Source organism: Vigna umbellata, chromosome 1, assembly GCF_029865625.1.
Source record: "Vigna umbellata cultivar VRB3 chromosome 1, Vumbellata_1.0, whole genome shotgun sequence".
Lineage (NCBI taxonomy): Eukaryota > Viridiplantae > Streptophyta > Magnoliopsida > Fabales > Fabaceae > Vigna > Vigna umbellata.
In genome coordinates, this window is record NC_142165.1 from 104,526,955 (window position 1) to 104,546,641 (window position 19,687).

The 19,687-nt window shown below is 31.2% G+C and overlaps 1 protein-coding gene and 1 pseudogene across 1 annotated transcript; one reads left to right on the plus strand and one right to left on the minus strand.

The window, feature by feature from the left end:
- The first annotated feature begins 1,258 nt into the window (after nucleotides 1–1,258).
- Nucleotides 1,259–7,147, plus strand: LOC124823821 (beta-galactosidase-like). The gene is made up of 19 exons (XM_047296132.2): nucleotides 1,259–1,609; nucleotides 1,703–1,798; nucleotides 1,916–2,028; nucleotides 2,160–2,226; nucleotides 2,323–2,415; nucleotides 2,594–2,737; nucleotides 3,067–3,155; nucleotides 3,229–3,334; nucleotides 3,468–3,555; nucleotides 3,741–3,859; nucleotides 3,950–4,111; nucleotides 4,354–4,529; nucleotides 4,653–4,762; nucleotides 4,840–4,949; nucleotides 5,047–5,157; nucleotides 5,267–5,377; nucleotides 5,478–5,683; nucleotides 5,785–6,112; nucleotides 6,449–7,147. Exons 1-19 carry the CDS (start codon nucleotides 1,448–1,450, stop codon nucleotides 6,557–6,559), a joined length of 2,502 nt encoding a protein of 833 aa, XP_047152088.2. The 5' UTR covers nucleotides 1,259–1,447; the 3' UTR covers nucleotides 6,560–7,147.
- Nucleotides 7,148–12,962: 5,815 nt separating this feature from the next.
- Nucleotides 12,963–14,989, minus strand: LOC124823597 (putative polyamine oxidase 5 pseudogene; annotated as a pseudogene).
- Between the last annotated feature and the right edge of the window lie 4,698 nt (nucleotides 14,990–19,687).

Here is a 19,687-nt window from a genome sequence, read left to right on the forward strand (position 1 = left end):
TTTAATATTAAAATAATAGAGTCTCATTTTAATTACCATCCATTCTAAAATTTCATTTTTTTAGTTTTTACAATAAAATTCATCCTTTTAATAAATTGATATTTTAATTATTAAATTTAATAAATACTATTTTATTCAAATAAAATCACTGAATTAGTAGTAAAAGCTAAGTCATACATTAATTTTTGACTTGTAAAATTATATACATATACATATATATATATATATATATATATATATATATATATATATGAATAAATATTAATATATCTATATAAAAAGTTTTAAAATTATTATCCTCATCCAATAATATATTTTATATGCAGATATTATAGAGAAAGTTATGTTATGCATCTAATTATACTCTAATTATTAAATTTAATAAATAAAATAGTTACTATGATTTAAATAAATTAATCAAATTAACAGCAACCTTGATACAGTAATATCTATCTAATAAAAGTATTAATATAATATTTCTATATTTAGAAATTGTGATGAAAATTTATATGTTTAATAAACTTTTATTGAATTATTATATTTAATAAGTACAATAATTAGTATTATTTAAATAAAGGTCCTTAACTAAACATCAAGTGATACAATAATGTCTAGATAACAAATATCATGATCTAAATTGTTTAATTCTTTACTAAATTTAATTTAAGACATGTTTAGTTGATTCAATATTTTAGATTAAAGTCTTATTTTATTTTATATTAGTCTCATGTTTAAAATACTTTTTGCAAATTTTGTTTATATGCATTGTTTCATAAAACACGCCCTTTTATACTTTTATATTTACGATTTAATATAAATATAACTTTTTAAAATACTTTTTTTTATAATTTAAGATTTTATTTTTATAAATATCCTCATTTTTTTTTCTACAATCTTATTTACACTTCTTAAATTACTAACTTCTTATCCTATTTCTAATACATCAGATATCATCCCTAACCATTATTATTATTATTATTATTATCATTATTATTATTATTAATATTATTACTATTATTATTATTATTATTTTATTATTATTGTTTGGTATTATGGTTTTATTACAATATGTTGAACTCTGTTTTACACGTGGATATCTGATATGGATAATTTGTTCATAAACATCTGCAGAATAGTGAATCAGAGGGAGAAAATGGGACCCAGTTGTTGCTAGACTCCAAAGTGTAGTAGTAGCTTGGATTTTCAAATGTATATAAAGGAGTTGCAGCCTTCTCAAACTGCACAAACCCACCAAAACTGCTCCACAACCAAATTACCTTTGATATATTAAAGTCTTTGTTTGCCATCTCCTTTCAACCTCAAAAGCATCAAAATACATTGTGAGGAAACATCAGAAGCGTGTTTCTCTTGTCCCCTTCTTCTCATTTGGACTTTCAGTTTTTGTTTTTTAAATGTGTGAAGGACACTGACGGGTTCACGGGTTCTTATGGAGAATTTACCAAAGGGTTTTTTTTATACCCTGCTGTTATTTTTGTGGGTTTGTGCAGTCACAGCCTCTGTGACCTATGATCACAAAGCCATTATTGTTAATGGGCAGAGAAGAATTTTGATCTCAGGCTCCATCCACTATCCAAGAAGCACACCTGAGGTACTTGCTTTTTATTATTTTGAAATCACCAAAGACTTTTCATTTTTCACACTGAAAACCTTTTTTTTCCACCATTCTAATTGGTTGTTGTAGATGTGGCCAGACCTTATTCAAAAGGCCAAAGATGGAGGCTTAGATGTCATTCAAACATATGTGTTTTGGAATGGACACGAACCTTCTCCTGGGAAGGTAGTAATGCAAATGTTATATTCATATTTTTAAATATATCATTTCCACATGTCAAAAAGTTGATAGAAAGCTCACTCCTTTTTCTTTTATATGAAATTTGGGTAACTGAAAATTCAGTATTATTTCGAGGATAGATACGACCTGGTTAAGTTCATCAAGGTGGTGCAGCAGGCTGGTCTCTATCTTCATCTCCGTATTGGTCCCTTCGTATGTGCTGAGTGGAACTTTGGGTAATGATTTTGATAACCTGTCTTATAATTCTACATAACATAATATGTATATTCAGAGGATAATTTGTTTTGGAAAAGAACAACACTGTTTAGCAATGTTTAAAGGTCTTTTCTTTCTGTTCGATATTCAGGGGGTTTCCTGTTTGGCTCAAGTATGTTCCGGGTATTGCTTTCAGAACAGACAATGAACCTTTTAAGGTTGGAATTTTAATTTTGCTCGGTTATTATTGTTATGGTTTAATTATGAAATCCTGATCATTTTGTAAGCAATGTTCAATTTCGGTAATCATGTAGGTGGCAATGCGAAATTTTACTGAGAAGATTGTGAACATGATGAAGGCGGAGAAATTGTTCCAGACTCAGGGTGGTCCTATAATTATTTCACAGGCATGGAAATGGGATTTGAATAAGATATTTATTCGTAGGATTGCTTTCAAGTTTCAACTTTGCATTTTGTGATGTTATTTTTTTGTGACTGAAGTTTTATTAGTTAGGCAAACCAATCAATTACAATAATGACCATTTATTGATGGCATTTTATTTGGCCAAAAATTGAATGTGACAGATAGAAAACGAATTTGGACCAGTGGAGTGGGAAATTGGTGCTCCTGGAAAAGCTTATGCCCAATGGGCTGCTCAAATGGCTGTGGGTTTAGATACTGGTGTCCCCTGGATTATGTGCAAGCAAGAAGATGCTCCGGATCCTGTTGTAAGACCCTTTTGCTCAAACCCTTTTAAGAAAAATAAAAAAGAAACATTTGGAGAATAATTCTTATCTTCTTCCCATAAATTTGTGTGCCCCACCTTCGTTGATTTGTTTCTTTTAGGTACAGTCTTCAGTAATGTTTTGGTTGTTTTGTTGCATTAGGTTTTATATTTTGATGTAGGTTCATTGGCCCATTTGTCCTTCTCTGTTGTTGCTTTTCTCTTATAGTTTGTTCTAACTGATAGTTAACGTACCTCTCTCTGTGTCATCCACCCATTTCTGTCTTTTTTCATTGGAAAATTGACTGAACTCCCTTGCATCTTTCTCGATAGATTAACACCTGCAATGGATACTACTGTGAAAACTTCACTCCTAACAAGGAGTACAAACCCAAAATGTGGACAGAGAACTGGAGTGGCTGGTATGTTCGACAAATAAATTATAGTAATAACTGGTCTGGATCCTGTATTCAGTTTATGTTTCGTGTTCTGCAGGTACACTGAGTTTGGTGGCGCGGTTCCTCGTAGACCTGCAGAAGACATGGCCTTCTCAGTTTCAAGATTCGTACAGAATGGCGGTTCATTTGTTAATTACTACATGGTAGGTTGGAACATTGCATTTACGGTCTATCTGTTGGCCAATGTCAATAGATTCTTCCCACCTTTTTATGTAATATGTATTCATGCATTGGAAACTTTGATTTGAGTCTAAAATGTATCATTTTTGGATCCAGTTCCATGGAGGAACTAACTTTGATCGGACATCAGGTGGCCCCTTTATTGCCACCAGCTATGACTATGATGGTCTCCTTGATGAATACGGTAGGCTGAGACATTTGGTTGATTTGTTGACATGATTTGAATGATGACACCATGCAAATTTAAATCTATTTAAAAGATGTTTTTTAATTACTTGCTTATGTTGATGCTTGGGGTGAATATTAATCACTATGCTTTTGCAAATTGTACATATTCATACTAGTCTGAAGCTTGTTTAACTATGTCAGGACTTTTAAATGAGCCAAAATGGGGGCATTTGAGGGATTTGCATAAAGCAATAAAGCTGTGTGAGCCAGCTTTAGTGTCTGTAGATCCCAATGTGACATGGCCTGGTCAAAACCTTGAGGTAAGGACCCAAAACACGGACGTGACTTGTGAAAAATACATAACAGAATTGTTGAAACTTTTTTTGCCGTTTGTCTTAATTTTACTTTAGGTACATGTGTTCAAGACTTCTGGTACTTGTGCTGCATTCCTAGGAAACTATGACACCAAATCTTCCGCTACAGTTACATTTGGAAATGGAAAATATGACCTACCACCTTGGTCTATCAGCATCCTTCCTGATTGCAAAACTGAAGTTTTCAACACTGCAAGAGTAAGACAATACTTTTTATCAAGCTTATTTTATTTTATGAAGGAGTGTAGCCGGAAATTATTTGTGCAGAACTTTTCTGTCACTAACATATTTCTCATACGAATTGTAATGTTCAGTACTTCTTCTGTTGTTCAAGGACAGAAACATTAGACAGATTTTTAGCAGAAAATCTCTGTATTCATATTGGGTTCTTTTTTTCCAAGTATGAATATTCATGTTATCAATGCTATGTATGTAAACAGGTTGGTGCTCAAAGCTCTCTGCAGAAGATGACTGCTGTGAACACTGCATTTGATTGGCAGTCATACAATGAAGAGCCAGCATCGTCCAGTGAAGATGATCCCTTAACAGCATATGCACTCTGGGAGCAGGTTAATATCACCCGAGATTCTACAGATTATTTGTGGTATATGACAGAGTAAGTATCTTTCAACTGATCATGTATCTGACTTCTAAAAAACTAATAAGGGAAATGTTCAACTTCCTGACACTGACTATTCGTATCCTCGCTCCATCTAATAAATTATTGTCCCTTGTCCAGTGTCAATATTGATGCAAATGAAGGTTTTATAAAGAGAGGACAATCTCCTGTTCTTACCGTGATGTCAGCTGGCCATGCTTTGCATGTTTTCATCAATGGTCAACTTTCAGGTAATGATATATTTTCAATCCATTTTTTTGTTATAATAATCTCCGCTCGTACTTATCCATTTTCTGTATAAATGCAGGTACTGTGTATGGAGGATTGGAGTTCCCTAAATTAACATATAGTGACAGAGTGAAGCTGAGGGTTGGCAATAATAAGCTATCTTTACTAAGTATTGCCGTCGGTCTCCCGGTTAGTTATCTGGTTTTGTTTTTTATTTCTACAAATATAAATTATTTCAAGATTCTTTTCCTCTTCCTATCTTATGCCAATGTTTCAATGATGCCAGAATGTTGGGATTCACTTTGAGACATGGAATGCTGGGGTGTTAGGCCCAGTCACACTAAATGGTCTAAATGAGGGGACTAGAGACTTGTCTAAACAGAAATGGTCTTACAAGGTTTGTCATCTACTATTGTTTTGCTCAGTTGCAACACTGAAAGGTTTCATCATAATTATGTGTGTGTCACTAAGAAATAAGAGATTACTCATCTGCATTTTGTTGGCAGATTGGTCTCAAGGGAGAAGCCTTAAACCTTAACACTGTAAGTGGGAGTAGCTCAGTTGAATGGGTAGAAGGATCATTATTGGCTAAAAAACAGCCTTTGACATGGTACAAGGTAAGATTGAATTTCAACAAGTCTTGCATTTATTATGTGACTGATCACGGAAGTAAGAATATCTATTTCTTCTGACACATTTATGCTGTAATGTCAATAGACAACTTTTAGCACACCAGCAGGCAATGATCCATTGGCTCTGGACATGATTAGCATGGGAAAGGGCCAAGTATGGATAAATGGTAAAAGCATTGGACGCCATTGGCCTGGATATATAGCACGCGGTGGTTGTGGGGAATGTTCCTACGCTGGAACTTACACTGAGAAAAAATGCCAGACAAACTGTGGAGAGCCCTCCCAGAGATGGTAAGAGCTGATACAAGTTATTTTTCTGCAGTGAATGGTGTAAGTAACTTGAACATCATCATGATTCATGACATTGACAACATATTGTTGGCATTGGACAGGTACCATATTCCTCGGTCGTGGCTGAACCCAAGTGGGAACTACCTGGTTGTGTTTGAAGAATGGGGAGGAGACCCTAGTGGAATTTCTTTGGTGAAAAGAACAACAGCAAGTGTTTGTTCTGATATATATGAAGGGCAACCAACTCTTAAGAACAGGCAGATGCTGGCCAGTGGAAAAATTAATAGACCCAAGGCTCACTTGTGGTGTCCACCTGGGCTAAAGATTTCCCAGATCAAATTTGCTAGTTATGGATTGCCTCAGGGAACTTGTGGAAACTATAGAGAGGGAAGCTGCCATGCTCACAGATCATATGATGCTCCTGAAAAGGTACCACAATCAGCTTGACCCTTTACAATTTAGATTTGTATTGATGCATACTGGTGCTGCTTCTGATGCTTCTGTCACACAATTTCATCCAGTTCTCTTCTGAATTTTCTACCATGGTCATTAATACTAGTAAATTTTGTATAAGTAGGCACCCTTTTTGTTTCATCTGCTCACTTAATCCTTGGTGACATCTACAACCAGTAATTGCTGGATAATTAGTCATTTGGTTCTGAATGATTAGCTCTACCATGTTATGCTCATGCATCTTTTGCTTATTATCAGTGCTACCTTTTTCTTCTGCTACTTTGTACTATGTATTGTTGGTATTATTTGTAGAACTGCATTGGCAAGCAATCTTGCTCTGTGACTGTAGCTGCTGAAGTTTTTGGGGGAGACCCATGTCCGGGAACTGCAAAGAAGTTGTCCCTTGAGGCACTATGCAGCTAGATCATGTTATTCAATACAACAATCAGAGAAAAAACATGGAGCAGATTTATTAGGTTTAGCACAGAGAAAAAGTATTTGAAGTCCAATACATACAGAATCCAAATCATGCACCAGCTTCCCCAAAAAAAATGTAGATAAAAAGAAATTAGCTGAAAGTGTTACATAATCAGGCTATTCATACACATTCTTTCAATAAACTAGCAGTTGGAACTTGGATAATAATTCTCAATTACATAGTCAACCAATAACGTTTATTTATAGAAAAACTCATTTCAAAATCATGACTTGGGCCTTCGTATAACCTTAACGGGCCTCTGCATATCGGGCTACTGGTTGAAACCCAAAAGATTCAGCTTCCTATCACGTTGTTTTATGGATTGAAAACCACTTGCTTTCTCTCATTATCCTTACTCTTTACATATTATGTCTCTTAAATTGGACATGATGTTAAATAATAATTCAGCTATGTTGTTTATGAAAATTATTTTATTTTTTGTTGTTCATGGATTAGTTATGCTATTCATCAACTGTATCCTATAAAAGAATAATCCAAAAAGATTTCTCTTTTTTAATGGATTCACTTTATTATATATATTTGTTAATTTTATTTTTTAACATATATGAGCTGTGATATTTGTACTATAATTATTTGCATAATTGGGTTCAATACCTTAGGACAAAATTAAACTATAATAAAAAAAACATTAAACTCTAAAATAAAATTATTTTAAATAATGTTACTATTCAACAATAAAAATTTAGTGAACTTAAAATTTATCATAAACTAATCACACATATTTAATAGATAGAAAAATTACAATATTTAAGTTTGTTTGATGAGAGCAAAGCAATATAAAAATTATTTTATACAAATATACTTAATGTCTTTCATTTTCTCACAAATTATTGGCGTTTAACGTGACTTGATAACCTTTTAACACATCATTCAAGTCCGGTAATTGTTTATTTCATTTTTTTAAAAAAAGACTATTAAGAAAGTGAAAAATAATATAATAAAAAAATTGAGGATTGAGAACTGTTAGAGGAGGTATTGTTATATTTAATACTTAAAGCAATGTTGTGTTACAAAAAATGGTGAATTGAGGTCCAATAAATGAAGCATTTTAATCATATTTGACCTCCCAAACTGATTTAACTTTACTTGCTTGTACTTAATTGAAAAAGAAAACAAGCTTTATGGATGTAAAGTTCAATTTTAAGAAAGAAGTGAGGACCACCTTCCACTAATTAAGCTTTAGAAGACATAAACACGATTACTCCTCCTTTTTCCTCCACAAAGTAAAAGGAAAACTACTTTCAATGTATTTTTTTTCCAATATCCATTTGTTGTCTATTCATCATTGGTTGTTGCTAATCTCAAAAGGATTTCAAATACTAACTAATCAATTAACGTAGTTTCTAAAACACTTTTCAACATAATTTCTCTTTTCTTTTCTTTCCTATGTAAACTAAAAGGATATAGCTATCAACCCAATAGCTAAAATGACGAAGTTGTATTTATATAAATGTTTGTCTTTTTAAGATAAGTAATTTAATATGGAGAAAATTATAAAAATCTTTTTATAAATATAATATAATGTCTCAGTGTAAATTTTAAATGTCCAACTTAGGTTTATAAATTTTCCATCTTGTTCGTTCTCATCATTAGCTACACAAAAATTAAGAAAAAGTTGTGTGGAAAAAAAGAAAAAAGAAAAGAGAAGGGTCAAGAGTCACAGAGACTACTACACAAGTGTCTATTCATCTTTTAAGTCTGCGAGAAAAAGAAGGAAAAGTGAGTTATGATAAAGAAGTTGGATACGCAAAGTTAAAGGAGTGTTAATTTGCCTAAAGGTAAAGGTGATAGGAACACTTTTGAGAAGGTATATAGTTTAAATGAAAATTCTGTTTTCAATTTACATCATCTTACAAAATTAATTTAAAACAAATATTAATTTTAGATGAAATGGATTTTGTTTCGATAATAAATATTAAAAACTAATGTTAACACATAATACCACTTGAAAAATTACACTTAAAATTTATTTTGGGGTGTTATTAACAAAATGAATATTTTTCACGAATATATTTTAATGTAAATATTTCTTTTATAATATATTATATTTTGTATGGTTATATAAACTTATAGTTTATTTTATAAAATGTTTTTATCTCAATCTTCTTCCTCAAGTTGATATAGAGATGTTATACATTTCTAATTTTTCTAATAATCTTTCAAAAATATGCTCTACCAGAATTTTGATAAAATCATCTGTGAATGGGTATTTATATTTAATATTTGGTAATTTTAAATGTTTTTATTATTTTTTTCTGAATGGAAAAGCTATTAACGTTTACATCACCATGTTGAATAATGTTGTGAGCAATGTTATATACAACTTTATTATCACAATACAATTAAATAAAACTCCTATGTGCATAACTTAAATATTGGAGAAGTACTTAAAAACATTCAAGAACTATTTCTAAGTTTGCATCTAGTTATAACTTTTCACTTTTTACTTCTTCATGTAATTACCTCTTATAAATATGAAATATTGACAAGTTGATTTTGTATCATAAAAAATACTTGTCCAATTTATATAAGTATAAATCATAATATTTTTATAATTAGAATTTTTATTGAACAAGAACAACTTTTATGTACCTTAAAATTTGTGTGATAATAATATCTGTGTTTTTTTCACTTAGATCGATTTCTACATTGCATCTAGCATAACTTTTCACTTTTTACTCTATGTAATAAAGTTATCTTTTACAAATGTGAAGTATTAACAAGTTGATCTTGTATCATCAAAAGCACTTGCCCGACTTACATTAATATAAATCATATCTTTATAATTGAAATTGTTATTGAACACAATTCTCTTTCCAAAAACAACTTTTATGTACCTTAAAATTTGTGTAACAATACCCATGTATTTTTTGTTATTATTTATTAATATAATATTACAAAAGTTGAGGATGCCATAAGTTGCGGAAGATTTTTTACGAGCTTTGGCGCAAGTGTTGCTTCCAACATTTTGATTTGGAGATATTTCCTAAACTTCACGCTGCCAACGTTCTTATTTTATTTGCAACATTCCTATTGTATTAAAAAAAATCATTTTTAGCATATGTTTTTCTAGATATTTTGGATCTTTTTAAGTCATGGGTCTGATCCATGAACTCTATAAATAGAACACTTCCTTCACTCCAAAACACATAATCAGAAATCATTATTCTCTCATTCTCTCTTTTCTTGGTTTCAAACTTTCTCTTTTCTTCTTTTCCTGAAAATATTATGAGTTTATTTTATTCTGTTTTTAGAAATCACTGCTAGTTCCGAGATCATCAAAAATTCTGAAAAGTTCGTGTTGTATATTGGGAAACTTGCACAATACACCACAGATAAGTCCTTAAGGATAGTGATTTACACGCCTCAGAAAATCCTTTGTTCGTGATCTTTATTCTTTTATTGTCAGCTTTTACAACATTTTTTTTCACTTAGATTGTGCATGAATTGACTAATTATACTAAGAATATAAGTTGAATTTGATATGTGAGAAAGATACACTAATCTCTCAACGAGTTTATGATATCTTTCCTTGTTAATTGGAGTTTAGTCTTTAATACACAACTTCAATCTCCTTTATTTGAATAATTGATTCATTTATATGTTGTCAACGACCAATCAATGCCAATATTTATAATTAGACACAATAATACTCACATTGTGTTAACTTTGGCTATAGGAGCGAATTCCACACACTTGTGGTTTAGAATTTTGTTTTATTGAGTTGCGGTTTAGAATTTGATGGGGGACAAGAAATTATGGGGGCAAGTACGCTGCACACCGTGCTCTGATTGAAAGAAAACAATCTCTCTTCCTCCCACGTTTCGTCCTTTCAGTGGTCCTTCCACTCTTCTCTCCAACTAAACCTTCACCACCTATATATGGCATCAATTATCTCTCATAAATACCATCATTATCTGCATAATACAATTCGATATCATCACTCACATTCCATCCAATAATTGAAACATCAGTTTCTTTTACTCATAACAGACCAAACATGTTGCGGCCAAGTATCATAACATGATTAGAGCCAAAAAGCTCTTCTTGTCAAAATTAACTCCTTTCAAATTTCGAATAGACATTGTCATTGTCATTCTTTTTTTAACCTTTTGTTTACAAGTCAAAATATATATTTGAAAATAATACATGCTGTAACAAAAGAAATTAAATTTCACATTGCGTAAATGCATTGTTTAGTACAAGATACGAAAGAAATTGTCAAGCGTGTACTATTCAGAATTGTTCGTTTACGTGTCAGACAAAGATCTATTACGTAAAGCAATGGTTTGTGATGTCCGATCCTTACTTAATGTGTGATCGAGGCACACAAGAAAACAGGACGAGACAGCAAGTGGGACATTACTGTTTTTTTCTGATTTATTTCGGTAGCTCCTTTTAGTACTTATCATTTTTATTATTTTATTTTTGGAAGGGAATTTTCATCAAATAAAGTAAAAACAAAACAAGTTTTATTTGTAGAACAAAAAAAAAGTAGAAATAAAATTTCTCATTTTGTTCTTTTATTTTTGGAAGGGAGTTTTCATTTTCATTATTCAAATTTTCATGTCTGTTCCTCTTGGATTTCTTCTCTCGACAATATCTAAAAGCAAATTAAAACAAGTATCAAGCTTGGATGATTTGTTTTGCAAAAAAATCCAACGTTAGCACCAATAGTTATTGCTTGGTAGGCCACATGTTGGAGTATTGTCTGTAGAAAACTCTTGTGAGTTAAAGCTTGCACAAAAACGGCATTGGATAAAGAAAATAAAAACAAAACGATAAGCATAAATGATTGGGACGAAATAGATAATGGTTTTTATTCGTTGTTTTACCGATTTTAAACTAATCTTTAATAATACTCAGATTTTCTTTTATACTATTATGATAAAGATAAATAAATAATGTGAAAAATATATTTTTAGATTTGTTAGGGTTTAAGAGGAATAGATGGTATGCACGTAGTAATGTACTCTGCAGAGGTTGGATGGGATGGGACGTTTGATATTGATGAATCCTGGAAAAGAGAAAAAATGAAAAATGAGTTGAAAGTAGAATGATGTGCATTTTGGCACTACTACACCTTTGTCTCATTGTTAACGTTAAAGGACATTGTGGTTGGATACTGCTCTCCTTCACCCATGGGACCCTGTCGTTCATCATTCGCTTTTTTCTATCACATCAAATCTCTATTTCAATTTTTCATTTTTCTTTTCAAAATTTTACAAAATATTGTGTTTTTCTAATATTTTTTTACACACCTAAATATATTATTTTTTATATATTAAATAATTATCTAAATTAATATTTGAATTGAAACATATCTTATGGTAATTATATTTATTTATTTTTAATATTTGGAATAAAATTATATTAAGAATTATTATATTGATAAAATTTAATTTAATGTTAAAATTTAAGAATTAAAAATATGTTTAATTTTCATATTTAGTTAATTTTTATTTATATTTTCTTTCACTATTCTCCTTGTTTTATTTTTTTTCTCTTATCTTTGAGTATACAATGATTAATATTGAACATCTTTTTGTTTACTTTCACGATCTCATGGTCATAATATTCATCATCTTTTATTTTATAAGACTTTGTTTGTCCTTGTCAACTTCAACTTGATAACGTGATATGATATGGACAAATAAGATCCATTAGGATCTTGATTTATGTATTCGAACCCTCTCTTACTAGACTGTTGTTCCTTGATGAAAGGTTGAAACAAAATAAAATGGAAGAATGTATTAGTTGATGGAAAGATATTTTGTAGATACGAAAAGCAAATCGAGGTAACAAGTGCGAAAGTTCACGTTATTAAATTTGTACAATAGGAGGATGTGTGCTTATTTGTACAACTATATGACTGTTTGGCCGAAAGGAGGATTTTTTTACTGTCACGGAAAGTGCATTGTGCAATGTTTTATTCCCAATTGCGGCGAACTAAAGTTAAAACGTAAAGACCATCAATTATTGTTCCAAGTAAAACTCTGATCTGACTCAAACAGATGAGTTATTTCCAGTTTCCTGTTCAAACAGAGGCTATTAAATTACTTTCTATTCAAAAACGGATACGTAGGTGAGTTGAAAGACCCGGCTTTACCGGATCCTTTCCTCTGGGGTAAACCAGAAAATACACATCAAACAGTGTTTATAGTTAGTTCCCCCCTGTTCATTTGTTCAAAATTAATGATGTCTCAAAAGAAATCTATAGTTTTCAAAAATCTAAAACAGTTTTGTTAAGGCCAGGTTGGTGTTTCAAAATTTAAATTTAAGAACATTATCCCTTTGTTTTAATGATTTAAAGAAGATGAAGCAAAAAGAAACTGCACCAAAAAGTTTAAAACAAAGTAATATGGGGATTAATTGGCTACTCTGGCTTTCCCTATCTTGCCACTTCTAATCTCAATTTTTGGCAATCGGTTACTAATCTCCCCCAAAGACAAACTAAGAATATTATCATATGAACTAATGATACAAATTTTAAAAGGGGAGAAAATAAAAAAGAGGTTGTTATATTATAAATCTTAACATGATGAATAATGTTGAATAAGCCTATTGGCTTCCCTAAGACCACTGAAGTAAGCTCCATGAGTTGTGGAATAATGGGTTCTGTGGGTTGCTTCCCCTGCAAACAAGATTTGAAGTGGTGGTGAAGCAGAAGGGTGACTGCTGCTGCTGCTGCTGCATTTTGGCAAAGGTTCTGCCATTTTATCAAAATCATCTCCACTTGATCCAACTGCCACATGACTGTATGAGCCTAAAAATAAAGGATCTGTTCCCCATTGGCTCTTCAACACTTTACTGAATTTTACCTTATATTCTTGGGAGTGCTTTTCAGAATTCACATTCCCGTTGCAAAACTCAACTGAATGTGACAGGAAACATGAAACTGTGTCCGAAACCCCTTTAATGATCTCTTCATCTTTGAGTGACTCGAGTGCCAGAGCTTCTTCCCCAGCAAACCAAGATAAGAGGACACCAGAATTGTTGTAGATAGGACAAAGAGTAGCAGTCCTTCTCATCCACCAGGGTATTTTCTTCTGCCTCAACTCAGAGTTAGGTGAATGGAAAACCATTTGCAAGAAGGGGAACCCTCTGGAGTGCTCGTCTCTTGTTCCATGAGGAGGACTCAATTGCATGAACAACTTATTAACAACACCAAAACCAAGCCTTGAAATAGCCTCAGCCTTAAAGGATGGTAGAGGGGGATGGAACATTGACATACCTGAATCATCATCACGGATAGAAGCCTTCAACACTCCCAGTGAAACCGTGACAATGACATGATCCGCAGACATAACAGACCCATCAGAGAAATGTAGCACCACGGGCCTAGAACGTGTTCCATTTTCCATATTCATTGCCTCGTGTCTCTCGGGTTGCCATTCGATTCTTGTGACTTTTCTTCCCAACTTAACTGAACCAGGTGGTAGCACAGATGCTAACGATTCGATTATGCTTGAGTAGCCTTTACCGATTGTGATTTCTTCCCCCGGGAACATCTGGTATTCACTTTCTGCGTCATAATCCAAAGTCAACAAGTCAGCAACAGATGTACAAGTCCTCTGCGTGTTCTCATGCATGGCAAAGATTGCTTCATCAAGCAACTTCCTACTCCACTTTCCGAACCCTTTGAGCTCCTTTTCCTCTTTTGATGAACCCCAATAAGCATCGAGGCCTTGTCTGAGAAAAGAACCGATACTGAGGATTCCGCTCTCACCCTTGGTTGTTGCTGTTGACATCCTTCCCTGAGCATGGTCCATGAGATTGTTGAAAAGCTCGGTGATGGGGTGAACAAAGGAAGGGTTTAGCACAAAGCCACCTTCAGCAATGGTGGTAGCCTTGTTGTCGTTCCCATCCATGCACTCCCAAGGCTGGTCAGACTCAAGTGCATGGATTTGTTGAGCTATTTTGTGAATTGGACTTCCTTCAATTCCATGGATCCAAGTAGCACCCATCTCAATCCGGTCACCACCAAACTCTGAAGTGTTGATTCTCCCACCAATCCTGTTTCCACCTTCCACAACACACACCTCAAACAAGTTCTTTGAGGCACTCACACTGTGAAGCCTGTTGGCAGCAGTGATGCCCGCCATTCCTGCTCCAACGATCACAATTCGTGCCTTCTTCACCGCCATGGTTACCACCTAGCTTTGCTTTTTGTCACACCAATGAATAAAGATTAGAGGAGGGAAAACAAGCGGTGTGTATGAGTGTGAAGGTGAGATTTGAGTAACTGGCAATGAACTTATAAGTGGGTGATTTGTTGTTTTGTTAAGATTCAAAAGTACTTCTCGAAGAAAATGTTACGAACCAAAATGAAATCGAAGTGACATACTATGTTTCAAAAACAAGTTTAAAGAACAGACACGTAATCATTTAATTAAGAGAATTTGTTCATTTACCTTTTTCTAGTGACTTCTTTCCGCACACTATAATTTATTATGCCCTAATAAAGACACGGCGCTACTTTTGCTTTTTCTCTCTGTAAGACTACAGTTACTTTGAAAATGTTACTTTTATTCAAGTCATTTTCTTTTACTAATTCTTCTTTGATTATAATTGAAGGTTCATTTTACGAATTTTATAGCACTTTAAAATTTATTGATGTAATAATAATGTAAGGAAAGGGGGCCATGTTGAATGTTTTGAAGTGAATAAATGTGGAGAAGTAGAAATGGTAAAAAAGTAAATATGGAGCAGAAGTTAGAGTAATAATTCAAAGACAGGTAGTACTGTGGTCAGCACTGAGCCACATAACCTGTGGCCCTCTTCACACCGCCCAGAACAAACAAATTCAGTTGTACAATGCAGAGACAATTTTTAGAGAAAGGAGAAAACAAAATTTCTAAGCCCAACTTCTGCTTTGTTTGAAAAGGAGTGGGATCAAAAACAAAAAAAAGAAAAAAGAAAATTGTTACATCAATATAATCTCAACTTAGAATCATTTACAGACAAACGAATTAATTCGGTGGAAGAGGAGGAGATTCACATTAAAAACTTATTCTGGAGGTACTGTAATGTGTAGTGCATCTGTTGATCATATATATATATATTTTTTTTTTTTTTTCTATATTTCAAATGTTTTTCTTTTGCTTTCTTTGCAGCACGTCCAATATCTAATTTCATAATCTTATTTTTTACTTTTTCTTTCACCTCCACAACAATTGATGATGTTTGTAACATAATGCACTTTGAGTTTGTTCATTCAATCCAACAAGCTCATACAAGTTCCTTTCACATCTTTTTTAGCAACTAGTTGCTAATTAATTTCATTCACAGACAAATGTAGAAGGCGAAACATTTGTGTCTTTTTGTGTGGTTTGCTACTTCACCTCATTCGTGATATTCTTCCTACAAAATAAAACATTAACATTATTATATTATTAAAAAATTTCAAACATCATGGATTGATGATACAAAAATCGACAAGTTTACTTTAGGAGACAATTAAAATCAATGAAACAATGAGTAACATAAGGAAACAATGATAGAATTGGTGCAACACATACTCAACTCATGTACACGAGCTATAACATGAAAAGACAATAGTAAAAACTTGTTAAACAATAATCACATATTGAGAGTCACAACTGTAAAGTCTAATAATATGTTGTAAAGTTTCAAAAACTTTTTTAATTTCTCATTAATTTTGTTTTCTAATAAGTTTTTCAATAAATTTTTTTTTTACTAAAGTGAAATTCTTGATTGATTGTTTCAAAGTATTGTAAGTATGAATATAGGAAGTTCAGTCTTAGAGCTCATCTTAACATTCTAATGGTTATTCATTCTCAATTAGAGAGAATATGAGACATGTCATGAGAATAACAGGAAGTCTTAGTCTAGAGGTTCTACTTTGACCTAAGGCGAGTGATAATGAACTAACCTTGTATCATACCTTGAGGGACCAGTTGTTTCACCACGACAAGTGCACAAGATGTCATAGTTCGATATTCATACTAATCTGGATAATCCAATCTAAGTCTTGACATGTTTAAGATCTTTTGACTTACTTGTGATGTTTGAAATATTAACTTTTTATATGGATTTTTTTTTTTGTATTTATAACTTACCCTTTTGTTTGTGTAATGTTTGTATGTACTTGTGCTTTAATCTTGACTATGATCATTCGGTGGATGTGAGCAGAGGGTGATGAGGTATCAGTGGAGCAGACTATAGATGAAGGACTCATAGATATTTAGTCTTTTGGTTTAGACGATATGGATGTATATAGTTTTGGTTTAGTTTGGTTTGTATATAAATTTCTTTTATGGTTATTTAGTTGACAATAATAACTTTATATTTTTTCTGTTTTGTTGACTAATTTATTTTATTAAAATTGTGTTAACTCTTTTATAGTATTTATATTATATTTTGGAATGTTATAGTTTGAACTTGTAATATTATCTACTTTTTGTATTATCATAATATAAACAATCACGTAAAAGAATAGTTAACTTAAATAAATAACAATTATACTATCTAGAAGTATTTATTAATAAATTTCAACCTTAACACATTTATATTTTATTAATAATAATAATCAATTTACACAACCTCGCAACATATTTCTTATCATAACAAAAGGTTAAGTACCTGTACTACATTATTGAAAAGTCTATTATAAAATCTTCAAGTGTAACAATATGTAATCAAAGCATTTTCTTTATACATATTCTTTATATGTTCTACTCCTTCCAGTAGTTGCATAAATATTAAATACCACAAAAAAAATCAAATTAGGTAAGATTATAAGTTTAAGTAATCTATATTTTAATCAACAAAAAGTTCTTATCTAATAATAATAAATAAATATGTATTCATAAATATTACGTGGATTGATCTTGTTTTTATGAGAATTTCTACGTTAGCTAATTTTTAAGTTATGTTTGATAATGAGTATGTATATATTCATATCATTCTCATATTCATATTTTATTTACATTACTAAAACATTTTTAGTTTATCATGTAAGCAAAATGTATATAAACAAAAGGACACATATTTTATAATATCAAATTTCAAGAATAAAATTATAATGGTATAAATCAGAAGATGGAGTAATAAGTGACAATTACAATTATAAATATAATTACATATAATTAAAATTTAATAACGATAACCATATCTACTATTTTTGTAATATTAAAAGAAAAAATAGTTTACAAATGAGAAAACTTTATATGTAGAGCGAATTAAATTGTCAAAAGAGATATTATATAATATAAAAATGGATAAAACAAACATAATAAATTAGAAATATAAAATTAATTAATTATAAGGATTTGCTAACACTAACATCTTAACACTAACATCTTAAAGTGTACTAAATTTTAGTAGTGTACTAAATTTTAGTTGACAAAAATATCTTCATATATTATAAATTTTAAACTTTAAGTATTTGAATAATTTCTAATTCTTTTTATTTTTTTATTTTAAATTAAAAATAAAAATTATTAAGATATTCCTGTATTTAAAATATGTTTTTTTTATGAATTGGAATTTTTTTTTAACTAAAATTTGGTATACTTACAATTTTTTTTAACTAAAAATTGGTATACTTACATATATATATATATATATATATATATATATATATATATATATATATATATATATATATATATATATATATATATATATATATATATATGGGGTTTGTTAACGCGCCTACGTCTGTTTTTCAGTTGGTACATTTTAGCAATGTGTACCGAATTTTAGTAGACAAAAATACCCTTATATATCATGGATTCTAAGTTTTAAGGTTAAGGGTATTTTAATAATTTTCATTCTCAAAACTTAAAAAAAAAAAAAAAAAACCCCCGAAACCCTTACTCACCTCTCTCATTCCTCTCAATCCTTTCTCTTTCATCTCTCTCACTCCAACCTTTTCTCTGTCATCCCTACTGTAGCCCCAATTGAAAAAATGAGAAACACTTGCCTTTAAACAATTTGTCTTTCTAAAGAGTTGAGTCATTGACATATTCACCTTGAGGCAAAGGTTCATTCAAGATCTCTTCAATTTCACCATCTTCACTAATTTCTCTAATTTCATCATCTGCATATGTTGAATCATCATCTCTAAAAAAACCCTCCAGGCCAATTACCAATTCTTTTGGATGTCATTATGCTTGTGAAAATTAGATAAAATTAGATAAGACAAAAATTATAAAATAAAAACTTATTATAAAATCATTGTAAGAAATTGTTTAACAATAAGTATTTCTGATTTTTTTTCCAGGTCAATTACCAATTCCTTTATACTTGTGAAAATTGGATAAAATTAGATAAGACAAAAATTAAAAGATCAAAACTCATTATAAAATCATTTTTTTGTAAGATTGTTTAATGACAAGTGTTTCTGATTTTTTCAATTGGGGCTACAGTAGGGTGTTTCTGATTTTTTCAGTTGGGGCTACAGTAGGGATGACAGAGAAAAGATTGGAGTGTGAAAGAGAAAGGGTTGAGAGGAATGAGAGAGGTGAGTAAGGGTTTGGGGGTTTCTTTTTTTTTTTTTTTTTAGTTTTGAAAATGAAAATTATTAAAATACCCTTAACCTTAAAACTTAGAATCCAGAATCCATGGTATATAACGCTGTTTTTGTCTACTAAAACCCGATACACATTGTTAAAATGTACCAACTGAAAAACAGACGTACGCGCGTTAGCAAACCCACATATATATATATATATATATATGTATATATATATGATTATTATAATATTTTAAATTTTAATTTCACTTGAATTTAAATAATAATAACTATAAGTATTGTAATCATTGTTACATGATTTGTGATGTGGAGTGAATCACAAATAAATTCGTTTTTTATTTATTTTTGGAAGTATAAATGAGAGGGGTGTGAGAAATGATACTTGAATTGTTTAGAATATCTTTGGTTGTTTGTAGTTTTGTTAAAAAAGAGAGACATGATCGAGAGTGTGTCTGGACTGAGTTTGACAGACAGTGATTAATCTAAGAATGCCAACAAAAGTGGCAAACCATTTTTCCACTCACTAAAATCTGTCACCCATATTACTACG

Bases quoted from the DNA above. Each gene is read 5' to 3' on its own strand.
- LOC124823821 (XM_047296132.2), top strand. From the start codon at position 1,448: ATGGAGAATTTACCAAAGGGTTTTTTTTATACCCTGCTGTTATTTTTG. The intron at 2,227-2,322 runs GTTGGAATTTTA...GTAATCATGTAG, and splicing joins CAGACAATGAACCTTTTAAG to GTGGCAATGCGAAATTTTAC. The intron at 6,113-6,448 runs GTACCACAATCA...TATTATTTGTAG, and splicing joins CATATGATGCTCCTGAAAAG to AACTGCATTGGCAAGCAATC.